We start from the raw sequence: 25,058 nt of genomic DNA, 5'->3' as shown, positions 1-25,058 counted from the left end.
AAGGCATTTGATTTACCACATGCTTAAAGCATCAATACAGACAATCACAATGATGATAAAGATGAATTTTTTTAGCATTGTGGAGGCACATAGTGATGTTGGGTGGCCTACGTCATTTAAATCTCATGACAATGCAATGAGTTAAAAACATTGCTTTCTTCATTCCACAGAAAAGCAAACAGATTTTAGGAGGTTAAGAAATATGCCATATTTAACCCTGTTCACCCCTGTGTTGTTAATACGTAACTTAGTGTCTGGCAAATGAAGTTATTTGGTAACTCTTTACTAACTGTATAATGAATGAGCAGACAGATGAAGTGGTGATGGCCAAATTAACATTCTGGACAGCCTAGTGTCAAATAGTAAGGCCTCTATTCCATTGTTTATTAGGAACTGGACTGTGAAATACAGTCTAAACTGAAAAGTTCAGAATATTAACAATCTTCAACAACCAACCAGGCAAGTAACTCTGGTTTTCTCTGGAACTTTGATGGCTGATTAGATGGCACATATACTGAACAATCCAAACACCAATGAAGAGAAAAGACAACACTTGTTATTTACACTTTCTCTCATTTCCAAACCAAATTCAGACCCTGAAGTCAAAATAGGCATAAAAATTATTAGAAGAAGTACATTACATGCAGTAGCTGCACAAGCTCATCCTTAAGAATAAATTAGGCCTCACAGTATTCAACAACTGGGCAGTCATCACAGTGTTCGTTACAGGGATAAAAGAAAAGAAAAATAAAAAGAACACATGCTTACAGGAAGCTCCTCAAAAGTGAAGCCCCTTCAGACAAGTTTCAAGATGTGAATCGGGAAAAAACAAAACCAGAATTCTATCACTAGGGGATGCAAGCCACAGTCCCCACCGCAAGGAGAAAGCCAGTCCTCTGTTCATTTATGTATCTCCTTCAATTAAGCAGTCAAGCTGTCTCAACTTGGTGAAACATGGTTGTATGATAATTATATTAGGAGCAAAACATGCTGTGCTGACGCAGACTAGAAGCAGCATAAAACACGCCTTGCAAGAGTGCTTTGCCCGTGTTCCTTGCTTATCTCCCTGTTGGTGATCTCCAGGGAGACTGCCAGCCTGAAACTCAGTGCTAATGGAAGCTGCATATCTTTAGCTCAGTTCAATTGCTTTCCCTGGCTCTGATTCTGCTTTTTCCAGGAGTGCTAATTAGGTTGCAAAGTTTTCCTACCAAAACTGAAACAATTTCAGTATGATAGAGAGTTCTACTAGAATCTTGACCCAGTTTGTACAGTGTCTTATATTGAAAAGCCCCAGCACACTGGGGAGATATTCCATACAGCTGAGTCAGATTAAACGAAGCTCCATGCTATTGGTGGTATTATGTAAGAAGGTGAAATTCCAAAGTCAAATTAAAAAAAAAAAAGATTTTGGAAGGTAGAACCTGAAGTCCCTCTCACAGAACAAAGTCCAGTAAAAAGTAATTTGTTCACTCATTTAACAAATATTGAGCATCTGCAACAATCAAAAATTAACCTAAGCACTGCTAAATAAAAGTAGAACAAAGCAGTAATGCTGTCCTTCAGGAGTTTACCATCTAACACAAAGAGGTCTGCGTGTTTGGTTTTTTACTGTCAATAAAGTATTATTTAAAAATCTCCAGTACACTGAGGAGGGTCTTTATTTCTGATTATATAGTAATCTAGCAGCCTCAATCATCTTTATCAGGAAAAACAAATAAAAATGCCAAACAAAATATAATAATCAGCTTTCATTTATTTATTTATTTATTAAGATTTATTTATTTTATACAAGCACTGGGTACAGTCAGAAGGTGAGGATGAGAGAATTCACCAGAGCCAGAGGGAGAGCAGAGCAGGCAGACTGATGAAGTACACTGCTGAGGGGAGCAGCGGGCGGCAGGAGAGGTCTGCGCGCCATGTGGGACCCTCACCCGGCAGCCAGGGATCGAACTGGTGCTGCATAGGCTGCCGGGCAGCTTCACAACCCAGCCCTCAACCGCTGCGCCACGGGGGCAGGCCCAATAATCAGCTTTCATTTAAATAAAATTTTTTATTAAAGTACAACATGCATACAGAAAACTATGCCAATAGTTACATAGTTGAATTAACACAAGGTGAACATATTGATATAGTAACCACCCAGTTATAAATGACCAACCCCAGTCTTGTGCTCACACCAGGGAAGCCAGAATCTGAACCATGAGAAATATCTTCACACAGAGGGGTTTATATGTGATGGCCACCAAGGGAGTTGGGGGATGGCAGGCACCCTAAATAAATGGGCTCCCCAAATGACAGGAGTGCTAAGATTATATAAGAGGGGAAGGGGTGTGAGGGAAGTGCAAGGCTCACATTTCCAGGTCCAAGAATTTACCTGGCAGTCTAGGTGACATGCATCGAGCTGTTTGAATTTTCCTGACAAGATGTTTTCTTAGCAATCAGCAGATGTTTTTTTTTCTGATGCCATTGTCAGAAGCAGAGGGACACGGAGTTTTGTTAGGAATGTGACACAATTTTTCCAGGTCCCTAGGAATACAGGTGGACCCAGGTAATGGTTAATCATGAGGAATGGGTAAAGGGAAGATAGAACAAAAATGGTTAGAGTTTAATTCCACTTCTTCCTAATTCTTCATTTAAAGAAATTGGTGTTTTGGGTGCATAATAAAGGGGATCTGGCGACAAGATCAACAAATGTAATCATACTTTCATTTTAAAAGTCAGTCTCAACCATGGTCTTCCTTCAAGTTGACTTTAAACCATAGGTACCTTTGATTGTTTTAAATCATCAGTATTTATTGGTTTGGGATCTGCATTCTTTCACTCATATGTGAAATTCACCCATATTGTTGCATTTGCACTTCATTTATTTTCACTAGGGTATATATACTATTCCATTGTTGAACATAGCACATAAGTACAAAATTTATTTCTTCACTGAGTTGTTGATGGATATTTTCCTACCATGTTGAGCTACTTTATGTACAGTGCTTCTATGAAAACTAGTGTCTGTGTGTGTGTATACATAGCTGGTATGTAGCTTGCACTAGAATTTTTGGTTCACAAGATAGAAATATGATCACCTAGAGTAGATATGAGCAATGGAAAAGTTGATTCATTAAATATTCTTGATGGATTTCCAAGGAAGTTAGAAATAGTCTGAGAACAAAGATTAATTCTTTCCTTCCTATGTGCCTTCTATTCACCCTTTTAAATAATTCAGTCTAAAAATTATTAGGTGGGGCGTCCAAGTGAAGAGGGGGCAATAGTAGCAGGCTGGTAGGGGGTAGGAGGACATCTTCCTGGAGTAGTGAGAGTAAACTTAGTGGGACAGTCCAGTGAGGGCTGTGAGGGGTGAGGACAGTGTCCAGGTTGGAGGAAAAAGACCAGGCTGCTGGCAGCAGTGATTGAACATGAGATGGCTGCTTAATAAAGAACAGCCTGGTGAAGGTTTCAATACCTGAATGAGGTGAGGAGAGTGACCCAAGTGGAGGATGATGTGGCAATGAAAGATTGCCCCTCTAGGGAAGGATTCTTGATCCAGTTAGAAAATGTTTTGGATGAAAGCATCTAATTTTCTAAATATTGGAAAAGAGAGCTACAAATATGGAAGGGGAGACACTTGAGTGAACTTTGTGGTTCTGGTTTGGAGATAGATACAGAAAGATGATAGATGATAGAGAGAGATAGAGATAGAGAGAGAGAGAGAGAGAGAGAGAGAGAGAGAGAGAGAGAAAATTGATAGGTCTATTATACACCTATATAGTATAAACACAGACATACACACACACACATATCTGTTCTGAATACAGATAGTGTTTCTTCTTCCTTTTCTTTTTATTCTGGATGTCTTTTATTTCCTTTTCTTGCCAGTTTCCCTGACTAGAACCTTTAGTTTTAGGAAAGCCAAGAACACACATTTTTTGTTTTGTTCTTGATGCCTGGAGGGGAAAAGCATTTTGTCTTTCACCATTAATTATGATATTAATTTGGGAGTTTTGTAGATGTGTTATCAGATTGAGAGAACTCCTTTCTACTTATTAGTTAGAATGTTTAATAGCAAAAGGATATTGAATTTTGTGAAATGTTTTTTGCTTCATCTAGTGGAACAATTATTTTTGTATGTGCTTTTTGTTCATTTTTAAATAAGGCCCTATTTTAATCATTTTTTTCTCTTTTTGTTTTATTTTGGGTAGTTTTGTTGCTATTTCTTCAAGTTCACTAATCTTTTCTTATGCTGTCTTAATTTCAGTTAATTACATCACAGCCACTGTATTATTCACTGTATTATTGTACCTTTATTGGTATTTCTTTTATATTACTATTTTTTTATTACTATGGTAACAAAGTGACCACAAATTTGGCATCTAAAAGCAATGTTTATTTGTCACACTTCTGTAGGTCAGAAGTGCAAAGCCCACAAGGGTGGTTCAAAAAATTTTTTTTTTTTTGGCTATCAGCCTGAAAAGTTTTTCCAGGTGCTTCTTTTCCTTCCCTCAGAGAGTTTCCTCACATTTCTCTGCTGATCATTACTCAGGTAAAGACTGTAGTAAAACACTCTGCCATCTGAAGACCTCTTGCTCTTACTCTGTCCTCTCCAGATTCATAAAAAGTCTCATTAACTTAGTCAAGGTGCTCGTGATTGTATTTCAAGTAAGAGAAATGAACCAGTATTAGCTTAAATAATTGACTTACACTGATTTTGAAATGACGTATTTAACAATTTTACTTCTTATAGAGGGGCCTCCCCTGGTGGTGCAGGCAGTTGAGCGCAGTGCTGTGAAGCTGTCTGCAGCCTATGCAGCGCCGGTTTGATCCCGGCTAGCCAGCAAGGGTCCCACATGGCACAGCAGACCTCTCCTGTCTCGCCCACTGCTCCCCTTAGCAGTGTATTTTGTCAGTCTCCCTGTTCTGTTCCCTGCTCTGTCTCTGGTGAATCCTCTCACACTCCCATGCATCTGGCCTGTACCCCGGTTCTTGTATAAATAAATAAATAAATAAATAAATATATCTTTAAAAAAATTTCTTATAGAGCGTTTATTAGAACATCAGTTTGAGAAATCCTGACCTATATGAAATCCAAAATGAATATATTAAAATTGTAGAATCTGTGTCCATAAAACAAAAGGTTTGTTGATGCCTTAGCCCCTGGGAACTAAGAATCTGGCATTTGTTTTGAAATACATTCTTTATAGAGATAAGTTAAAATAATATAAAATAAAATAACAAGTTAAAATAGGGGTGGGCTCTACTCCAATATGATTAGTGTCCTTCTAGAAAGGGGAAATACAGCCAGTGACACATACATGGGGAAAAGGTCATATGAAGGCTGGATTGCACTGCCATAGAGAAAGCAAGCCAAGATTGCCAGAAAGCTAAGAGAGAGGCATGGGGCAGATTCTCCCTCACAATCTCAGGGAGAGATGTGATTTCAGACTGCTAGTCTCAGTTTGTGAGATTCTAATATTTCTGTTTATCCCATTCAGTGACTTTGCCAAAGGTACTAATGAATAAACTGGTAATTCAACATGTTTCTAAATTGACATGAAGATTGTCACTTTGTACAAATTAATCAATAATTTTAATAAAATTATAACTGAAATACAATGATAATTTTTTTAGACATGACAAAATGACTTTTAGTATAAACTAGAAAGACTAAAGCTTTTGAAAAGTTGAGTTTGGGGAAGAATAATAAGTGATGATGGAACTTGCTTTACAATATATCAAAACTTATTTTAAAGTTTCAGTAATTAAAATATGGTCCCGATGTAGGATCTTTTCAAAAAGTTCTTATTGTCAGTAATAGAAAACTAGTTTAAATTGGCTTAAATATTAATGAGAATGTTATTATTTTATATAGGTGAAAATGTGTAACCGGCTTCTGGTGATGGTTTAATGTGGTGTCAAGAGTCAGCTCCTGGGTCCCAGATGATTCAATCCAGCAGATGGAGACCAACTGGATCTGAGTTGAGCTGAACAAATGGGAAACAGGAGAGAAATATGATGAGTTCATTCCCTGTCCTGACTTCTATGGATTAATTTGAAGGAGAGTTACTCTTGACAAATACCTTGTGGACTCTCAGTCCACCACATAGACACACCTGCAGGTAGCTGACTTTCTCTTCCTGAGTCATGGTGCAGGCAGGCATCAGTTTGCATTGGCTCCTGTTCTTCTTTGACTCAGCCTTGCCACTTGGCTGCCTCCATCCATCCTAATCACTTCAGTGCTTGCTTCAGGCTATAGTCTCGGGAACTCAGGCTAAGATGAATCCATAGAGAGAAAAGCCAGGATAAATAGCAACTAATTCCTTTTATTTATTTATTTTTTGCCATAATGCCTAGTATGGAACATAAATTATTTTTCTGCATGCAGCATTTTGCCTCAGCATATTCTAAACCTTCATGACATTTTTATACGTAAGCAGTCTTTTCATGTTTTTACTCTTTAAACAAAATAAGAATTTCTACCAATTTTCCTCACTGATAAAAAATTGCTTAAGCAATTACTTCTGTCTGTGTGGAAATTAAAGACAAACTGAAAATCATCTGGCTATGAATTTTTATAAATTTATACTATTTTGCCAAGGCTTCTATTCTGTTCATCTTTATTATATGTAGGAGGGAGTCCCTGAACTTGGTAATAATATGAAAAGATTAAGTAGATAATTCTAATTTCTTTCTGCCAAAAGGAATAATCATTTTAAGTCTATCTATACTTTTATTCATAACATCCCATATGCCTACATCTATTTCAAATTTACATATAAGAGATTAAGTCTACCTAATTTTAATACATTTTTCAAGATTAGGCTCAAAACTGCAGGAAATTCAAATTATAATGTGCAATAACTTTTAGCTTTGGTGGTCTTTTAAATAATTATTAGCTCTATAAAGTTTCTGCCTCTGTTAATATATTATCCATTTTAGGGCCATTACACTTCATAATACTTAGTGGTACTAGTCAGTGGTATTAACCAGTAATAAATCTATAAGAAGTTAATACTTTGAAAACAAAAATTCAAGGCCCATTTAGCAATGTTTAATGCAAATGGAGTGTGTATATATCAGGATATTTTTGCGAAAAATAACATGTAGGATTCTTTGATCCCTAAAACCTTTCATTAAGTGATGAAATCCAAAACTTTAAGAAGAAAATGAAACCAAATTATCTTAATCATGATGAATATTACAACTGAAATGGAATCTTCTAGCCACAATAAAACAATTTCTCCATAGTTATTAAAAAATGAAATCTATAGAATTTAATAAAGTAAGTAGGAACTGAAGCAAAATATCAAGTTGAAACTTTCCCTCCTTAGACAAAAATTGACATTTAGTTTCTTTATTCAGAAATAGCTGTGTTCAATGGTGCATTTTGAAGTCAGCTATTCATTTGATAATCTCTTCCAGAATTTCCCTTATCACAGAAGGGAATACTGGTGAGCACTGATGATATTTCATCAAAACTTTTGTAACTATACACTTTCCTGTTTCATTTTTGCAAAGCTATAGAAACCTGCTATTTTTCAAACCATTCTAGTCATAATAGGGAAAAGATTAAAAAAGAATCCTGGCTTCTTAGAGAAAGCTTCAGTTCTCCTAATCAACACTGTGACTTCAGTGAAGCCATTTAGGCAGCCTAGATTGCTTCATCTGAAACAAGATTGCTTAAATCCCTTCCGGCTCTGATGTTCTAGAAGACCTCAAATGTTACATATACAAGTAAATTAGCACTACTGCTGCTTATTCTTTCTGTACTGAGTTGTGGCATTATAAATACTCTGATTTGCGGAACATGGAACTGTAGGGATTTACTTAGCTACTTGCTTACTACATTAGACACACACTGAAAATTATGCCATAATTTTAGATGGCATGATAGGTTTCGACCTTGTCCCCTTTAGAAATGCAATTAATATTCATGGTTGTTAAAAAAAATAACAACAACAGGTGCCATCCTCATACTTGTATCAGGACTGGGGCATTTTCTCAGCTTCTGCAACAGATATTTCAGTACTGGTAGAAGTACTACTAGGAAAGTAAGAGGGAACTCATTCTCTTCACCACATAATAGATAACTTATGAAATGATTTCAGAAATGTCTAACTGTCAAGGCCTTTTTCCAGGTCAAGTTCACATGCATTACAGGCTTGGGTGAATGAAATAAATAAATATTTTAAAAGTTCTCTTTTATTTTACAGTGCCAAAAGAAAACCAGGCACTCACCACACTGACAGTCACCCAAAGATCTTTCCAGCAATTGGGGACCTTGCTATTCACCCAGAAAAGTGGAACTTAAGAAATAGGGACTTTTCCCTAAGTAAACCAAGATGGTGAAAAAAGTGTAATTCTCACAAATATGCTTTTACAGTTAGGCATAAAGCATGGTCATTACAATATAACTTATTTTTACTATTTTAGGAGACTTTTTCTTACATCACTGTAGTTCCCATAGTTCTCCCACCACTGTATCACCCATGAACCATTACCACTGCCAACAAGACTTTTAAATGAGTTTTTGTGGGGGTAAGGACAAATTGCCTCCTGACATGAAAAATAATGGCTATCCTGCCCAAGGGGTAAATAATATTTAGTGTATTTGGAGAACTGTAATTTCTTTTTTCTTTTCTTTTTTTTTTCCAAAGAGGCATGTATTTTTCTTATTTATTTATTTGTTTATTTGTTTGTTTGTTTGTACATGCACTGGGTAGAGTCAGAAGCGTGGGAGGGTGAGAGAATTCACCAGAGCCAGAGCGGGGAGCAGAGCAGGCAGAAGGACCGAAATACACTGCTGAGGGGACCAGCGGGCGGCAGGAGAGGTCTGCGAGCCATGTGGGACCCTCCTCCAGTGGCCGGGAGCAGCTGGGGATCGAACTGGCACTACAGAGGCTGTGGGCATCTTCACAACCCAGCGCTCAACCGCTGCACCACCAGGGGAGGCCCTGAGAACTGTAATTTCAACTATGATTCTAAGTTTATTTTGTAGAGTAGGATCAGCACATTTTCAAAGAGAGAAGAAGAGGAAAAGATGAAATGAGAATAGCAAAAAATCAAAATGTTGATGCAGAGATATGGAAACAATCTATTCTTTGTGAATGTTTTGATATTTGTATTACACATTTCCAAAGGGATTCCATTTCTTGACTCAAGTAACCCCATGTATATGCAAAGAGTGGACTTCCATGCTGTGATTGAGATTCCTGTTAAATTTCCCAGGAGAATTAACAATGCTGATAAAGTAAGGGCCCCTCCCTCCCTTTTGAGGCCTTGAGAAGGAAAGGGTATCCCCCTCTGACCGTGGGCCAACGGCAAAGTCAACAAGTGGGGGGCTTTCTGAGGGATTGACTCTGCTTCTTTATTCTTCCTCCAACACTGATGTCCAAAAGGGGGGAGTTTCCTTTTCAAGTTCAGTCTCTTTCTGTTCCACCCTGAGCATTCCTGCTACCACCCAGGGCTCTAAAGATGGGAGTCATCAGACAGGATAGTCAACAAGAGTCTGCTAAATCCAGGTGACAACTAGGATTGTGTTTGCTCACCTCCCATTTGCACAATTTCATGTCAGCTCTGATTTGGGAATTATAAATAGAAGATCTGAATCTATCAGTAGATTTTATGTCTTAGAAAAATATTTATTCCTTTCCTTTGTAAGCTTCCTCTGCAGTGATGAGTAGAAAAGAGAAGTGTGTTCTTTGGTTTTATGCGCTAGATCTGATTTATTTTATTCACACTCCTCAGAACATAACATCACCTCCCTGAGCAGTCTTGGCCACTCCCACAGTGGAGCCAAATTGATTCCATCACCCAAATAAAAATGGTACCAAATATATGTTCCGTAGATCTGATGTTTGTGAACATGTTGAAAAACGATACCCAGCGCTTCCCCTGGTGGCGCAGCGGTTGAGCACTGGGCTGCGAAGCTGCCTGCAGCCTCTGCAGCACCAGTTCGAGGATCCCACATGGCACGGCAGACCTCTCCTGCTGCGCCCCCTGCTCCCCTCAGCAGTGTATTTCGTCAGTCTGCCTGTTCTGTTCCCCACTTTGTCTCTGGTGAATTCTCTCACCCTCCCGTGCTTCTGACTGTAACCAGTGCTTGTATAAATAAATAAATAAATCTTAAAAAAAAAATACCCAGCAGACTCCTTGGCAAATGATCAATGAGTTTTTGATAGCTTAACATACCACTTACTAGAGTACCAATTCTTTTTCATACTGAGATAGAAAATGGATCCCTATTGTTACAGAGGAACGAATTTGCCCTGGGCAAAGAAGAGGTTTCCAGGAAATCTGGATCCCCTTAATACAGGAAAGTGACAGAGGCGGAGCCAAGGTGATTTAAAATGTGTGATAATTTGAAGGACCCATTGTCATAAATGCAGCAAAGTTGCTTAGCTACAAAGGAAATATGATGTTCAAATCCTTGGGGTAGTGCCTACATTGCCCGAGACCCCCCTCAAGTTAAAAGACGAAGGTGTATGTAACACATCTCAGTTATAAGTGAATTGGAGACAGAAGAAGGTGAGAAAGTTAAATAGTTTAATCAGAGCAGTTTTACAATTCTAAAATTAACAAGCAGACTTGTAATAAAAGAGCTCCAATGTTTGCAAAATGACCTTGCTTCCATTCTGAATCTGACTTATTTGTAAAGATTAGCATTGCATTTAAAAGGACTCAAAATGGAGTGAATGATATTATCATCCATGTTTCTTGATGCAACTGATGAAATCCCTGAATGGATATTGCTTCAGCTTTGATATTAAAAAATGGCCTGACAAGAAGTCCTTAATCAACAACTGATCACAGGTGGCCGAAAGAAAGAGAAAAACCCAAAACTACTGTCAAGTTCATAATGTATCACATTGTTGGTGGATGACACTGGCTCCAAATATACAATTAAGCCCACAACACTTTATTACTATGAAGATAATAATCATGAAAGTTCTCTCACGTTGATCAACTTGCTTCTGAAGGTTTTCTTTGTTCATTTAAACTTGCATAATAAACATGCAGTGAATTATTTCTTTTGAAAGTGTATTTTTTGCAGTCTTTTTGTTTTCATACAAAGATTTCATAAAGTTGCAATGTTGCATCAGAGCATTACCAAAATAAGAGCAGGAGCACATGGGGAGAGTAAATGTGAATTTAGCGGAATGAGAAGAGCCTCCTCTTGTCCTGAGACAGGCCACCCGTCTTTTTATAAAAGTGTGCACAAACTGCTTTTCTTACCCTCCCCCACCAAGAAAAATAAAGAAAAATAACACGAAATCAATCTAGCTAAGAAAAAGAAAGTTGACATAAAGAAAATAAAGATGTTTTCATGCACATATCTTCTGCATAGCTCAACCCACATATAGTAAGGCACTATTTCCCCTTCGTAACTGGTGTCCACTGCAATCTGTTAAGTGCTACAGTGCTCTGTGACCAATCATTCGAGAGTTCCTTTCAGGATGGTGAAATAAAGAGGCCGGATGAGTGTGGCTGTCACGCTTCTCTGTGAATGTCCCGTAGCTCAAGGAGATTTCCAGAAGGAAACCTGTCTGTCTGTATTATGACATAGTATGTCCAGAATGGTTTTCTTTCCAGAGTTCCTATTTTGTCTGTGTGTGAATTTAGATTATTCTTCAGTCTTTATTCTCAAAGCAAATGCACAAGGTGGGGGGGGGGTGGGGAGAAGTAGAGTCAGGTCTTCAGAAACAGAGCTGCAATGCTCCCAGAAAGCACATAACTCTGGCAAGTCACATAATCAGGAGGATGTTTCCAGAAGAGGACAGGTGAGGAGAGGCCAGAGTAGGGGAGGAGGAGAAAGGAGAGGGGTAGAGAGGAGAGCTGAGGAGAGGAGTGAGAGAAAGAGGGAGGAAGCAAGTTTTTATTTTCGGTGGTGATCAGGGCTTGGGTTTAATTTAGCTGGTCTTCATACTGTTTCCGGAAACAATCCCCTGCTGGGAAAAACTCCCAACATCTTTCCTGATACATCTTCCAGACATAAGATTCCTATGAAAGTAAAGAAAATATATTAACATCATGTCTTCCCCACGCCCTCTATACTACAACAAAACGCATGCTAGGAAAAACTCAAATATGTTGTTATATCATCGCATATGTATTATTGTGTAATTACACACCAACACAAATTCATTTCAACAGCTCATAACATTACCAGACCTTATTTACTTCTAGTAATAAACAAATAATTAACCTTCACCCTGACCAAAATATAATAATGACAAAAACCCTATTTGTGGTATAGGATTTTGAAGATTCTTTAAAAATATATTATTACTAATTTTATCCTTCAAATTCACAGTATTAATAAATAGAGATGAAGAGCTGTGGAGTGAGACTTCCATATAGTATAAGAATCTTAGACATTTAATGTGCAATCTATTTTTAGCAATCTTTTGTCTATTAATTTTAATTTTTATATAAGTAGGATTGATTTATGTATGTTTCATGTGTACAGCATTATAATTCAACATCTATATATGCCACATTAGAATCCCCATGAAAATCTAGTTTCTATACAGCCCAGTTTTTATCCATCCATGTCTGACTGACCATAATACCATGGGGTGAAGTTCACTTGAAATCATCTACTATCTAATGAAATAATCAAGGGCATTATTATAATTAATACATAAGTTCTGCATTTATAGCTAATATAAGTTAATTTTTTCTGTGAAATTGTAATTTTACTTTTTCTATAATGCAATCCTTGTACACTCATCCAGGATAACAGGAATTTTGCATTAAGATACCATGACTAATCTCTGAAAGTAATTCTACCTTTTAATATTTAAGACTAACACTTTGTTCTAGTGTGTAAGGGTTCCCTTTCTATCCTATCTTTCAGGAGACAGTATACAATCACTGTTCACCTACCTGTCCTGTGTGCTCTGTTTCATCTTTGTTTATAAGATACATCAGAAAAAACCTACAGAAACAGAGAGAGACTGATCAGAAACAGATTGTAGGGAAATATCAGTATAAACAGATACTTTTGATCTTGCTATGGGCTAACTATTCACACTGTTGGTAGAGCAAAGAAATGAGTCAAAACTCCATGGCAAAAAAATGCCACAGGGACCCAAAACGTAAGCTTCTTTTAAACCATTTTTTCAAAGGAGCTGAAACGTGTGCACAGATCAAGTTGTAACTCCTGGGAACTGCTCTCTGCCAGGCTCCATGCCAGACCCCACCTGCAACTGTATCCATATTCATTCACTCATGGGACAGGAATTGCAATCCCCATTTAGAAAAGAGAGGATTATAAAGGTTAAATAACTTGCCTAATGTCACACAGCTGTGAATTTCAAAGCCCACATTTTTTTCTGTGATGCTACTCTGAATTTCTTCTGTTTGATATTAAAATCATGTCAGAAACTGACTAAGAATAATATTTTATGAACTGCAGTTTTGGCTAGTCTCAAGTAATAGCTAGATATCTATGTATTAAAAAAATGCAACTTCTGGGCCTCCCTGGTGGCGCTGCGGTTGAGCGCTGGGTTGCGAAGCTGCCCGCAGCCTCTGCGGTGCCGGTTCCATTCCCGGCTGCTTCCCGGCCACCGGAGGAGGGTCCCGCATGGCGCGCAGACCTCTCCTGCCGCCTGCTGCTCCCCTCAGCAGTGTACTTCGTCAGTCTGCCTGCTCTGCTCTCCGCTCTGACTCTGGTGAATTCTCTCACGTTCCCATGCTTCTGACTGTACCCAATGCTTGTATAAAATAAATAAATAAATCTTTAAAAAAAAAAATGCAACTTCTGTGTTTCTCAATAGGTCAGCAGGTGATATAAAAAGAAAAATGGAGCTTCACACATTTCCAGGAAGCAGCTGGAACATTCCTCCTAGAAGGGAAAGCACAATCACAGCTCTGAGAGCCTCAATACCAGGGCTATTAATCTTTCTCACCTTCCAATACACATTCTAGAAGGTATCACACACATGAAGGACAGCAACTTCATTTCTTAAGTCAACCTACTCCTAAGGAAAAGAGAACCATGGTCTTCTTTCTCTTAAAGAGGTCTTTGAAAGCTGAGCCTCATTATAAAGGAAAAAGAAGCTGATCTCTCTTGTTCTCAAGTCTGAGAACCTGGGGAGATCGGAGGGTTGAGAGAGGTGGAGTCTGAGACAGGCACACTCACAGGTAATTGGCCAAGTTGTGTTCCTGTAAAGTGTGAGTTTCAAAGCCATGTGGCACTGTGTCGAAGTAATCGTTGCCTATCCCACAGATGAAACACTTGGTCTAGAAGACAAAGAAAATGTTAAAATGTTAGATTTCAGAAAGCCCAACAAAAGGAAAACACAGCTTACCACTTGGGGACATCTATTTGATTTTCTCAATATGTAAAAGATCATCAAGGAAGGCTGTGCTGAACACATCGACATCAACTTAATGGTTGCCAAAACTGTGTCTTGCTGTAGGTCTAAATGTCATAGGGAGCAGAAGCAAGAAGTAACTGGTGCAAAAAGAAGAGTGTAGGCTCTACTGGAATCTCAACTTTGAACCTACTTGAACACTCTGGTGATCAAGAGAGAAAAGATTCAGATTACCTCCCATTGGGGAGGGTCAAATCACATTTGAATCAGCGACTCAGAGAGGGTCTACTGTGTGCCAGGCAGGCACTGTGCGAGATACAGAACTAACCAATGGGCATCTTGGAGCAAAATACTTGATCTCTGCCTTGCCCTCATCCCAGCCACACCTCTCTTCATGCAGCCTTAGAGCAGCCTGCTTATGTCTGCCTGCTGCAGGCCTTGTTACACAAAGCCCAAGGGAAGTAGGCCTTCCATTTTATCATTAGTATTTCATAGGTATCAACTCAAATGAATTCAATAATTATTGTCCTGGGTAACTCCAGATGTGCAGCTTACCTGCAAATTAGAAGTGTCTTTTTAAAAAAATTTATTTATTTATACAAGAACTGGGGTATAGGCCAGAGGTGCAGGAGAGTAAGAGGATTCACCAGAGACGGAGCAGGGAGCAGAACTGGTGGATCTACTGAAACACACTGCTGAGGGGAGCCGTGGGCAAGACAGGAAAGGTGTGCCGTTCCATGTGGGCATCTCCCTAGCCTGCCGGGAATCGAACCCGTGCTGCAGAGGCTGCGAACAGCTTCACAGCGGTGTGCTCAACCCCCTGTGCCACCCGGGAGGCCCATAATTCCATTTGAGATATATTTATGATGCTCTAGATTCTAGGGCCTAGGATCAAGATGATTAAGATAATTTATAAAATTCTCCTTGTGTATTGATAAACTGCTAAAAGCAGAGCCCACATTCAGCAAGGAAGTCTTTACACCATTCAAAGTTCCTCAACTAAACACATTCACACATAAAAGCCTTACTTGTAAACTGGCTCTTCTCTGCATTACCTCTCAGCTATGCAATGAACACCATCCTCTGGTGGCTCATGCCAGAAAGCCAGGTATCATCCGTGCTTGTGCTAAACTCTCCATCTTCTGCATGTGGCCAGCCACTAAGTTTTTTTCACTCCAACTCCAAAGTACTGCTTGAATCCTTCTGGTTCCTAGACCCTTAGTGGCATTTCTTTAACAAAAGCCTCACAATTGCCTCCCCAGAAAATGCTAACAGCTCTCTTTCCTGCCCCTAATCTTGCCAGTTTCTAGATCACTTCCCATGTCTTAATCCCTAGCTAATTTCTAAAAATGTGTTTCCCACAAGCCATAAGTTATACTGCAATTTTCTCAAATGAGTTATTCCACTCTTCATTATTTGGTTTTCCTCTCCAACCCCATCTCTAGCATGTAATATTTTATCCTGAATCTCTTAGGCTCCCAAGGGGGTAAAAACGCATATTGATTTCTCTAAAATCAGCACCTTGTTATGTATCTATTGCCTTGGGTGGTGACATTCTCCACATTCTCACAGAATCCAATGTCACTGGTAGTTCTGGAGATGTGCCTGTTGGGAGGTAAGGGATTGGGAGTTTTTCTAAACTTCCCTGCAATCATCTACTCACGTACTTGTCAGTGAAAGGGCATGCTTTTGAAAGGATGGTCTCCTCCTCCTTAAGGGGTGAGGGATGTATGTACTCAGATCCCACCACAGTTCAGTCCAGCACACTGCACAGCTACATGCTTTGCCTGAATCAAAAATAGGCCCATGAAGCCACATGTTGCTAATGTCCTTCTTCCCTTTCTCCTACGTTCCTGATTTTTTGATCACGGCAGTGAGGAAAATGAGTGTTCACAACAGAAACAAAGGAACTGAGTCCGTTGTTGGCTTACCTCCATGTCTTCTTTGACTTGTTCCTGTTGGTCTCTTAGCTCTCCAAAAGCATCAATAATTAAACCTAGTGTCAAATAAAAACACAATTTCATCTTTATCAGCCAGATAATTTACCCACATTCATAGCCCCTTGGCTAGTCCCTCTCACAAAAGGGGAAATGTACAAGCACGTTGGGGAAGTGCTCAGAACTTGAGAGCAGGCACCAGACTCCTACTGGGGCAGTGACCTTACCTTTGTAGGGGAGGGTGTAGAAACTGATGCCATTACTTAGGCATCTACTTCCTTTAACAATGAAGTACAGAGCAGGCAAAACCTTTAATTTATCCTATGTAAATGGTATGTCTCTACCTATTTCATGCTGAGAAAGAGCAAGTAAGATTCTTGGTTATAAAGTACAGAAGTTGACACTAAGATTTTCAATAACTAATTTGGAAATAAAATGCTACCATATCAGCTGCGATTAAGTTTCCTCAAATCGTTTTTTGCACAAGTTCCTCCTATTCTGCATAATACTATTCAGCTCGACATTCAGAAATAACCCAATCCCTGGTTTCGCCTCTGTCCCTTTTCCTGACATGATTTGCAGTCTGCATATTTTCTTCCAAGTGTTTTATGACATTGCCCTCTTAAAAAATACATTATCGTTAAACTATATAAATAATGGATTGTGAATCCTTAAAATGTGTCCATGTACTTTACTAAACAATAAAAAGTATCATTTTATGTCTGTAGAACCCATAGAACAGGACCACATTTATAGATATTTCATTCAAGGACAGGCATAGGTGTAGCAAAAAAGGACAGTTACTTTACTGAAGGAAAAAAAAAACAAAAAACAAAACACCAGGCCCTAAATTACCATGGACTTAAAAGGAGGAATGAGTGGATCAGTATGACACTGTGTTGTAAGCGAGGGCTCTGGGTGTTTGGATTCTAGCCCTGACATATTTTTTAGCTGTGCTCTTTGGCCAAGTAACTTAGACCTATTATAACTCCATTTCTTTAAATGTAACACCACTATTCTTACAGGGGTCAGTGAAGGCACATTATCTATCTATCTATGTATCTATGTATGTATCTATTTTTTTAAAACAACCCTATGACTTTGGTATTTATATTATTTTCATTGATAGAACCAAGAAGGTCATATTGCTCACCCACCCACAGATGAACACTGATTAAGTGGCAGGGCAGGGAATCAAACTAGGAAATGGCTCTTATTACGGCATTTGCGTCGAGGCTGAAGAAAATTGTATCTGCTTCGCCATAACTGGGTCCTATGCTTTTTCAGTTTTCCCTCTACTGCTTTCAAGTGAGGAAGAGCTGAGGGGAATGTTCTGTTTCATTGCTCCAGAAAACCTTTGATGTTCTCACTCTGTTTTGAGTGTTAGCTTCAATGACATGTGGCTCAAATTCTAGATCTTCTTGAGCTTCAGCAAGGACAACACTTACCTTGTATTATGGCCAAGAGAATGACGATGACAAAGAAGAAGAAAGTGATATCAAAGATGATTCGATAGATCTCGTATTCATCACCTGCTGGATCCTCAATTTCATCACCAATCCCTCCTCCGGCACGTACTCCAACATACATGTGGAACATGTAACACTGGAAGCGAGAAATGCTGTCACTTCCCAAACCAACATGGCCCATTTTTATACTCAACAAACCTAAGATTCTCTCTCTAGTTCCTAACCTCACTCTGGAAATGGTGAGCCTCATTACATTCAACATTGCCTCTTTTTGTTTCAATATTTGTAATTATGATGCAAACACTTGGCTCTTAAGCTCTGCTGTCTTTTAAACAAAATTGTATACTTTGATTAGCACCTTCTGTCACACTTTGTAGAAAATGAGAAATACCTCACTAGCATAAAGTAATTATATTACTTTATCTGGCATAATTACATTAAGAGTACATTAAAGTCCACAAAACTTTATTTAATTGCAATGATCATTTTTAAAAAATTTAGCTATTTTTTTTCATTTTAATTTTTTTCCCTCACTACCATTTCTGTGTCCCCTTGAACCTTTCTCTCCCCTCCCCAACCTGAGATCCCTCAAAATATTTATTAATATTCACTGGTTTTTGAAAGTGTTTTACATTAACATTGATTGAGGTTTTTTTTTTTCCTTTTTTAGCATAATAGACACAGGATCAGGGGAGTAAAATTCCAATATATGTAACAAGATGGAATATTAGAAAGCAAAATAGAGCAAAATAGGCCTAATAAGACTTCATCCTCCCCTCACCTATCCTTCATTGGAAAATGATGCTGAAATTTTTTTCTACTTTAATACCTAGAGGAAAGACCCAGGGGAAAGGCAGGGAAGAAGAGCAGCTCATTGCTTAGACTCTGAAACAGGAAAGTGACCAACAATAAATATAGTTGTGAGTGGGGACTGAGCAAAAGGAGGGGCCCAGAAAAGTGCTTTTGGGGTGGGGTTTCTCAGTCTCAGCATCAAAGGCATTTGGGGCCATGTAGGATCTGTTCTGAGCATTGAAGCATATTTCAGAAGAATCCCTGGCCTCTACCCACTAAACACCAATAACAACTCACTCTGTAGATAATCAAAAATATCTGCAGATATTGCCAAATATCCCCTGCGGGGTGAACTCACAACCAGTTGAGAACCACTGGTATAAAGCATCTGTTTTATCTTTATTCAGAATGAATCTACTTTCTATTTTAGGTCCTCCATTGTTCTATCATTGGTGTCTAAAACAATATAGTACAGGGTAGAGTCTTATTGGTGAGGTGAACAAAGAGTGAAATGTCCTAAATGAACAGGTTTTTTAAAATTTTTTATTTATGTATTTTTCCATTGTTGTTCTTATGGAGACTTTCCTGCCTCAGCCCATAGATCTCAAATTCACAGATGACTTCAAAAGTTACAAAGAACAGGTGGCACATACAGGAAAAAAAAAAAAAAAAAAAGGTTCTTTGGGTCAGAAGCCTGCAAATATACAAGATAATTAAGTAAAGATTGTGCCACTCAAAAAAGAGGTGGGTCAGCCTGGCACACAACCAACAGGAGGGTCATCGGTCACTCTACCATTGCCCAGCCAAGAACTGTTCTGGAGCTCAGAGAAGAGGCTCTTCTTGCAGAAGGCCCAGGAAAGTCCTTTACAGCCACACTGTCTACACACTGATGCCTAAACCTGACTCTGTGACCAGATTTCCTGGAGGCTTAAACATTTCAGGTTCCTGGTACCAACTACTGTGTCAATCTCTGGAAGTAAAAATTTTGAGGACTGTCACCTGGAAAAAAATCCCTCAAGGCACTGCATTAATTTTTTAAGATGTTTATTTTGAAACAGTGCTTGAAACCGTTAACAGTGCATCTTTGGAAAGAGGAGATTTTATTTTCATTGTATATTCTTCCATGTAGTTGCAAGTATTTTTACCATATGCATTTCTTATTTTTATTAGGAAACACTTAGGGTTACATGTTTTTCTCCAACTCTGTCTTCCTATATGTTTACCTGTGGCCACAGGCTATGGACAGTTATTGCAGTTGCTGACATCTTACTTATAAATCATCTTTCCCTGGCTTTAAAGTTTTTTATTTGTAATCCCCCTTCTTGGCATGGGGACTCTGAACTGTACACCTCCATGTCAAATTCTGGTCCTCTGGCTCTCCATACCAGCACTCAGAATCAGCTAACAGTGCATCACTGTAATACCTAGTCTGTGGCCTAGAATGTCCTCACTCCCCAAGTTCTGCTTATTTGATATGTCTGTGACCAAGCTCATCCAGCTAATTCCTCTGGCTAACTCCTGCTGTCAAGACTTCTGGATTATAATGTGGCTTCCCACAGAGAGTGTTTCTATAGGTAAAAGAAGGTGTGAACTTGGATGCTGAAATCCTGACTCAAATATATGACTCTTTCTAGGCTGGGTATTCTGAGTCTGTCCTCAAGAAAATGATTCACTTAGTTTCTAGACATGCCAATTGAGAATAAAACCATGGAATAACCACATTATCAAACTAAACTTCCCCTTTTCAGATCTCCGTCATCTTCTGGCCCTATCCCTGTCTCACTGTTCGCCTTCGCTCTCACACTTTAAGATATGTAAGGAAAGGAGTCCAACACATTTCACCAACAGATGTATGGTCAAGCTGAAATGATAGGTGGACTCCTGTAGATTTGATTATTTATGCTCAATGAAATACAAATTAAATGGAGTATGAACAGATATTGATTTATAAAGATGCACAATTGAAATTAGTGTTATAATGCAATGTTAATTCAATAAAAATTACATATATATATGAATGTATGTATGCATAATGCACAGGGGCTGTGGGATTTTGATACTTACTTCCCTAACCTTATCCTTTACTACTGGACTATTCCCAGAACTTAACCATGGATGGCTGCTGTTTTGGAATATGAGGCAGTGAATATCTACTAACACAGGTTGTTAGGCTTTAGCCATCAAATTATCATCCAGCTCCTGAATATGAAAATCTTTTCATCCACCTTCCTTTACATAGTATCAGCTTAAACCTGATTAGAGCTAGGGAATGGAAAGAAGTAATTTGGGGAGACTTCAAGATATACTTTGTTCACAGAATATGCTTAATGAGGAAGGAAGGTGCCTGGTGCTACTAAGAAACTAAGAATAGACGGTTGTTCATTCTCAAGATTTCATATTCTCTGGTTTTCCCCTTCATACATCTCTTAAAATGGTTCATTCTGGGGTTAATCATTGTTTATATTTAGGAAATACTGAGGAGGAACAATGTCTAGTGAACTGGTACAGCTCTTTATTTTGGCAAAAGAAACAGAAGGGGAGGAGGGTCAGAGAGAGAGAGAGAAGTAGAACTAGAGAGAGGCAGAGTACATCTATGGGGAAGGTATGATAAAAGATTGATGTGAACAATTACCTAGGCAGTTTACTTCCTTAGGAGAATACCTTTTATCCTAACCACATGGAAAACTTTTCCCAAAATATGCAGGTCTTGATTTCATCCCTGCAGTTTCTGATTCAGCAGATTCTGGGGTTAGCCTGGCAGACCTGTGGATTTACAAAGAGCTGCCTTGATAATTCCTCTGTGCAGCTGAGGTGGAGACCCTTTTGAGATGAATGTCCTTGATTATGTATACCAAGTCAAACCTTCCAGATATCTAGCTAAAATCACCATTTTTCCTACACTTTAGATTATTTTTCAGTTTCTCCCTCTACATTCTTGGAGAGGAGGTTCCAATTCTATCAGGATACTGCTGGTTTAATTAGATCCTCAGGCTCAAAACATGATCTTAAATAAGTGAGTAAAGAAAGAAAGAAAGACATCCAAGCCAGAAGCATGGTTAAGTCTGCAAAACTGCAGCAATAGCGCCACCTGCTGTAAATTATGAAACCCGGAGGGTGGATTATGTCCCTGGGAAAACCTGAAATATTCCTTCAGACCCAAGGCAAGAATCTGAGACAACCACACAATGAGAACTCAGGTTGATATTGATAAAATTTGACACAAGTGAGGAAATCCTGTCTTAAGAGAGAATACTAGAAAAAGAAATGCCAGAGAGCCTGGCATAAAGAAAGGATTCTCTTTTGAGAAATAAAAGGAATTAAATCTGACTACTTCCTATCCCATACCTTCTTTGGCTAGCTGTCTGACTTTACTAAACCCCTGCTCTTCCTGAGTGCTACTGTAAGTGATCAGTTACATGTCAAATCTCGTTGGCTTTTTCAACACCTTACTGTATAAGCATTAGAGGAAATTAAAAGAGTTAGAGAGAAAATTGCAGGGTTAATCTAGGTAGTGTGGCTTCTGCTACATGAATTTCAAGGATATTTAGCTGAATATAAATGTTTGCAAAGCCACACAGAGTCCTGTCTGGTTGGGCTGATCCGTAGTGACACATAGTTGTGAAAACAAGGAGATGAGATGGAGTTTGTATCTTACAACTGAGTTTTCTCTGCAAGTAAGCAAGATTAAAGGTACACAATTAGGATGTCCCAACCCTATCACCCCAGTCAAAGGCAAAATACTAGGCTTATGTTATACATATAGAAGTAAACACCCAGAAGGACAGAAACCCCTCAAATTGAACAACCCCAGGCTCTAGCGCAGCTGCAAGACTACAGTTGAAAACCTCTAGACACATTATTTCCTCATTCTAAAGTGAGGCAAACTTCTCTACCTTCTCTATACACAGTCCATGAAATTGGGTAAAATGAACAAGGGAAAAGCACTTGTTTTCCTATTCCACCCCTTGTTCAAATTATGCATGGATTTTTCTCTTAATAAGTACATTGGCAAAATTGACAAAAGTAATGGAAACTCATACTGAGAGCAAGATTTAAAATATACTCTAAAGATTCACTATGTTAGGAGAGACCAGATATTGCAGGGCTTTCATTGTGGTAGGAGAGGGCGATCTAAGGTATCTACTGTTCCCATTACCTAACGGAGGTTACTGAGTATCATTTTCTGAAACCATCAATCCAGACCAATTCACTGAGCCTCAGATCCTCAAGGCTTCCTTCTGAAACCTTGAATGGCTTCAGAAAAATTTCTTGCCCAAGGTTGGTGGATTTTGAGATTTAGAACCATTAGGGTGCTTCTCCAGGAATATAAATGAACCTCCCTGCAGTCACTTGTAGGCACAACTGCTCCTGTTAGTTCTTAGGGACACTCCTTTGTGCCTTGTTGCCACCTTCAGATCTCTACTCAGCTGTTCCCTACCTCTGGTTGGTGGCTACCCCAAGGTTTATGGGGTAGAGGGGCAAGGTGGATATTGAGGGCAGTGCACAGAAGAGATGAAGGAACTCTAAAGTCTCCCTAGATCTGGGAAAGTGGAGTTGAAAATTAATGACACTAGTAGTGGGGGTTACTACTGGTGAACAATCAGTGCCACTGCATAAACCTTCTTTTTTCCCTTTTCCATGGTATATGGTTCTACTCACAGATCAAGGAAATCTTATTAAAAGTTTCTTGTGTATCCTTCCAGAAAAAAACACCTGCATATTCTAGCATAACTAATATATATATTCTAGTGCATGCACAGGTATACATTTGTATGTTTGTGTGACCTTACTGTTCAGGATCTTGCTTTTTTCCCTTCACTTAAATGTCATCTGCATACCTCTCCATATCATCATGTTCAGATTTGCCTTATTTTCAAACAGCTTCTAAATTACTCATTACATAGATTTACTACATAATTCATTTGATCAGGACCCTCTTGATCGTAATTTAAATTATTTCCAATTTGTGATATCAATGGCTATCCTTGAACATTCAGAGGCATATTTGTGAATTAACATTTAGGTCAATTACAGGCAGTGGAGCTGACAAGTCAAAAGGCAAGTACACTTTAAAATATTATAGGGCCTCCCAGATGGCGCAGGCGGTTGAGCACAGCTCTGTGGAGCTGTCCGCCGCCTCTGCAGTGCCAGTTTGATCCCCGCCGGCCTTGGAGCAACCCACATGGCGGGCAGACCTCTCCTGTCTCGCCCGCTGCTCCCCTCAGCAGTGTATTTCGTCAGTCTGCCTGTTCTGTTCCCCACTCTGTCTCTGGTGAATCCTCTCATCCTCCCACGCATCTGGCCTGTATCCCAGTCCTTGTATAAATAAAAATAAATCTTAGAAAAATAAAAAATAAAATATTATAGATACTGCAAAATTTCTCTAAAATTGTGTTAATTTAAATTTCCAACAAGTGTCCAAGGTAGTGCCAGTTTTTTCATGCTTTCACAACTCTGGTTATTAACAAAGTTTAATGTTTTGCAAGTCTATAGGTAAAAAGCAGCAATTTATTGTTTTGATTTGCATTTCTCTGATTATAATAGAGGCTGGATATTTTTCCATTTTTACAAGCTAACTAAATTAATTTTAATGTGAATTGTCTAGTCATATAATTTGCTCATTTTCTATTGGCATGTTTATTTCTTACTGATGTCATAAGGAGTTTGCAAATTAAGAAATTTGGCACTTTTTCTTTATTTGCTAAATATGCTTTACCCAGTTTGTCATTTATATTTATTACTTTGCTTGTAGTATTTCCTATTTAACTATTTGTGATTTTGGGTTTATATCATGCTCAGGAAGACCTTGCCCCATTTAAAAATTATTTTTGTTTCAATGGCAAATTCTATCCTAACTTTTATTGTTTCTTTCTTCTTCTCTTTCTTCTTCTTCTTCTTCTTTTTTTTTGCATTGAAACATTCATCTAGAATTTATTTTGTTTTAAAATGTTGGTATCCATTTTTATCAGATTTCCTCAAGTAATGTATACATGGTACCAATACCATGTTTTGAATTATATTTGATTTCATGATTTCAATTCACATTTTTCATATTTTAAATCTCCATGTGTTTCTGAATCTATTTCTAGACTCTTTTTTTCTGTTCCACTGATTTATCATTCCAAAGTACAAAAATACATTCTCGAGTAGAAGTCTGGATAATATTAGTTCTCTTTCATTACTCTCTGAGATGTCCATTCTTTCTAGAATAACTTTAGTATCATTATGTCAGCCTCTTTTACTTACACCATCAAACCCAATACTGTAGGTATCTTGATTTGAGCTCACTGAAGGATTCATATTTTCCCAGCTAAAGTTACATGTTTTGTCCGATTTTCCCCTTCCTGATGTTCAATCTCATGAATGGTAATTTCTGATTTACTAAAAATCATACAGGCAGATTATGATAAAGCAATGTGAAAGACAATATCTACCGATTTTAAAAATAAGACTAAAAAGGTAATCAAGGCCAGGATATTCAATTAAAAAGCAAAAAATAAGATTTCTATTTATATATATATATACACACACACATATATTTGAACTTCAGT

General features: G+C 38.4%; 1 protein-coding gene across 1 annotated transcript in view; it reads right to left on the bottom strand.

Moving 5' to 3' along the window:
• Positions 1-11,892: 11,892 nt before the first annotated feature.
• The window catches only part of RYR2 (ryanodine receptor 2), a gene marked incomplete at both ends in the record, with an annotated part of 627,990 nt that continues 614,824 nt past the window's right edge, over positions 11,893-25,058 (bottom strand). The window contains 5 exon segments of the mRNA XM_084254295.1: positions 11,893-11,988; positions 12,877-12,928; positions 14,135-14,235; positions 16,241-16,305; positions 17,695-17,851. Coding sequence (XP_084110421.1) covers positions 11,893-11,988; positions 12,877-12,928; positions 14,135-14,235; positions 16,241-16,305; positions 17,695-17,851 — 471 coding nt within the window.

Source organism: Talpa europaea (genome assembly GCF_964194135.1).
Source record: "Talpa europaea genome assembly, chromosome: 14".
In the NCBI taxonomy this organism is placed as follows: Eukaryota; Metazoa; Chordata; class Mammalia; order Eulipotyphla; family Talpidae; genus Talpa; species Talpa europaea.
This window is presented reverse-complemented; position numbering and strand designations above follow the sequence as displayed.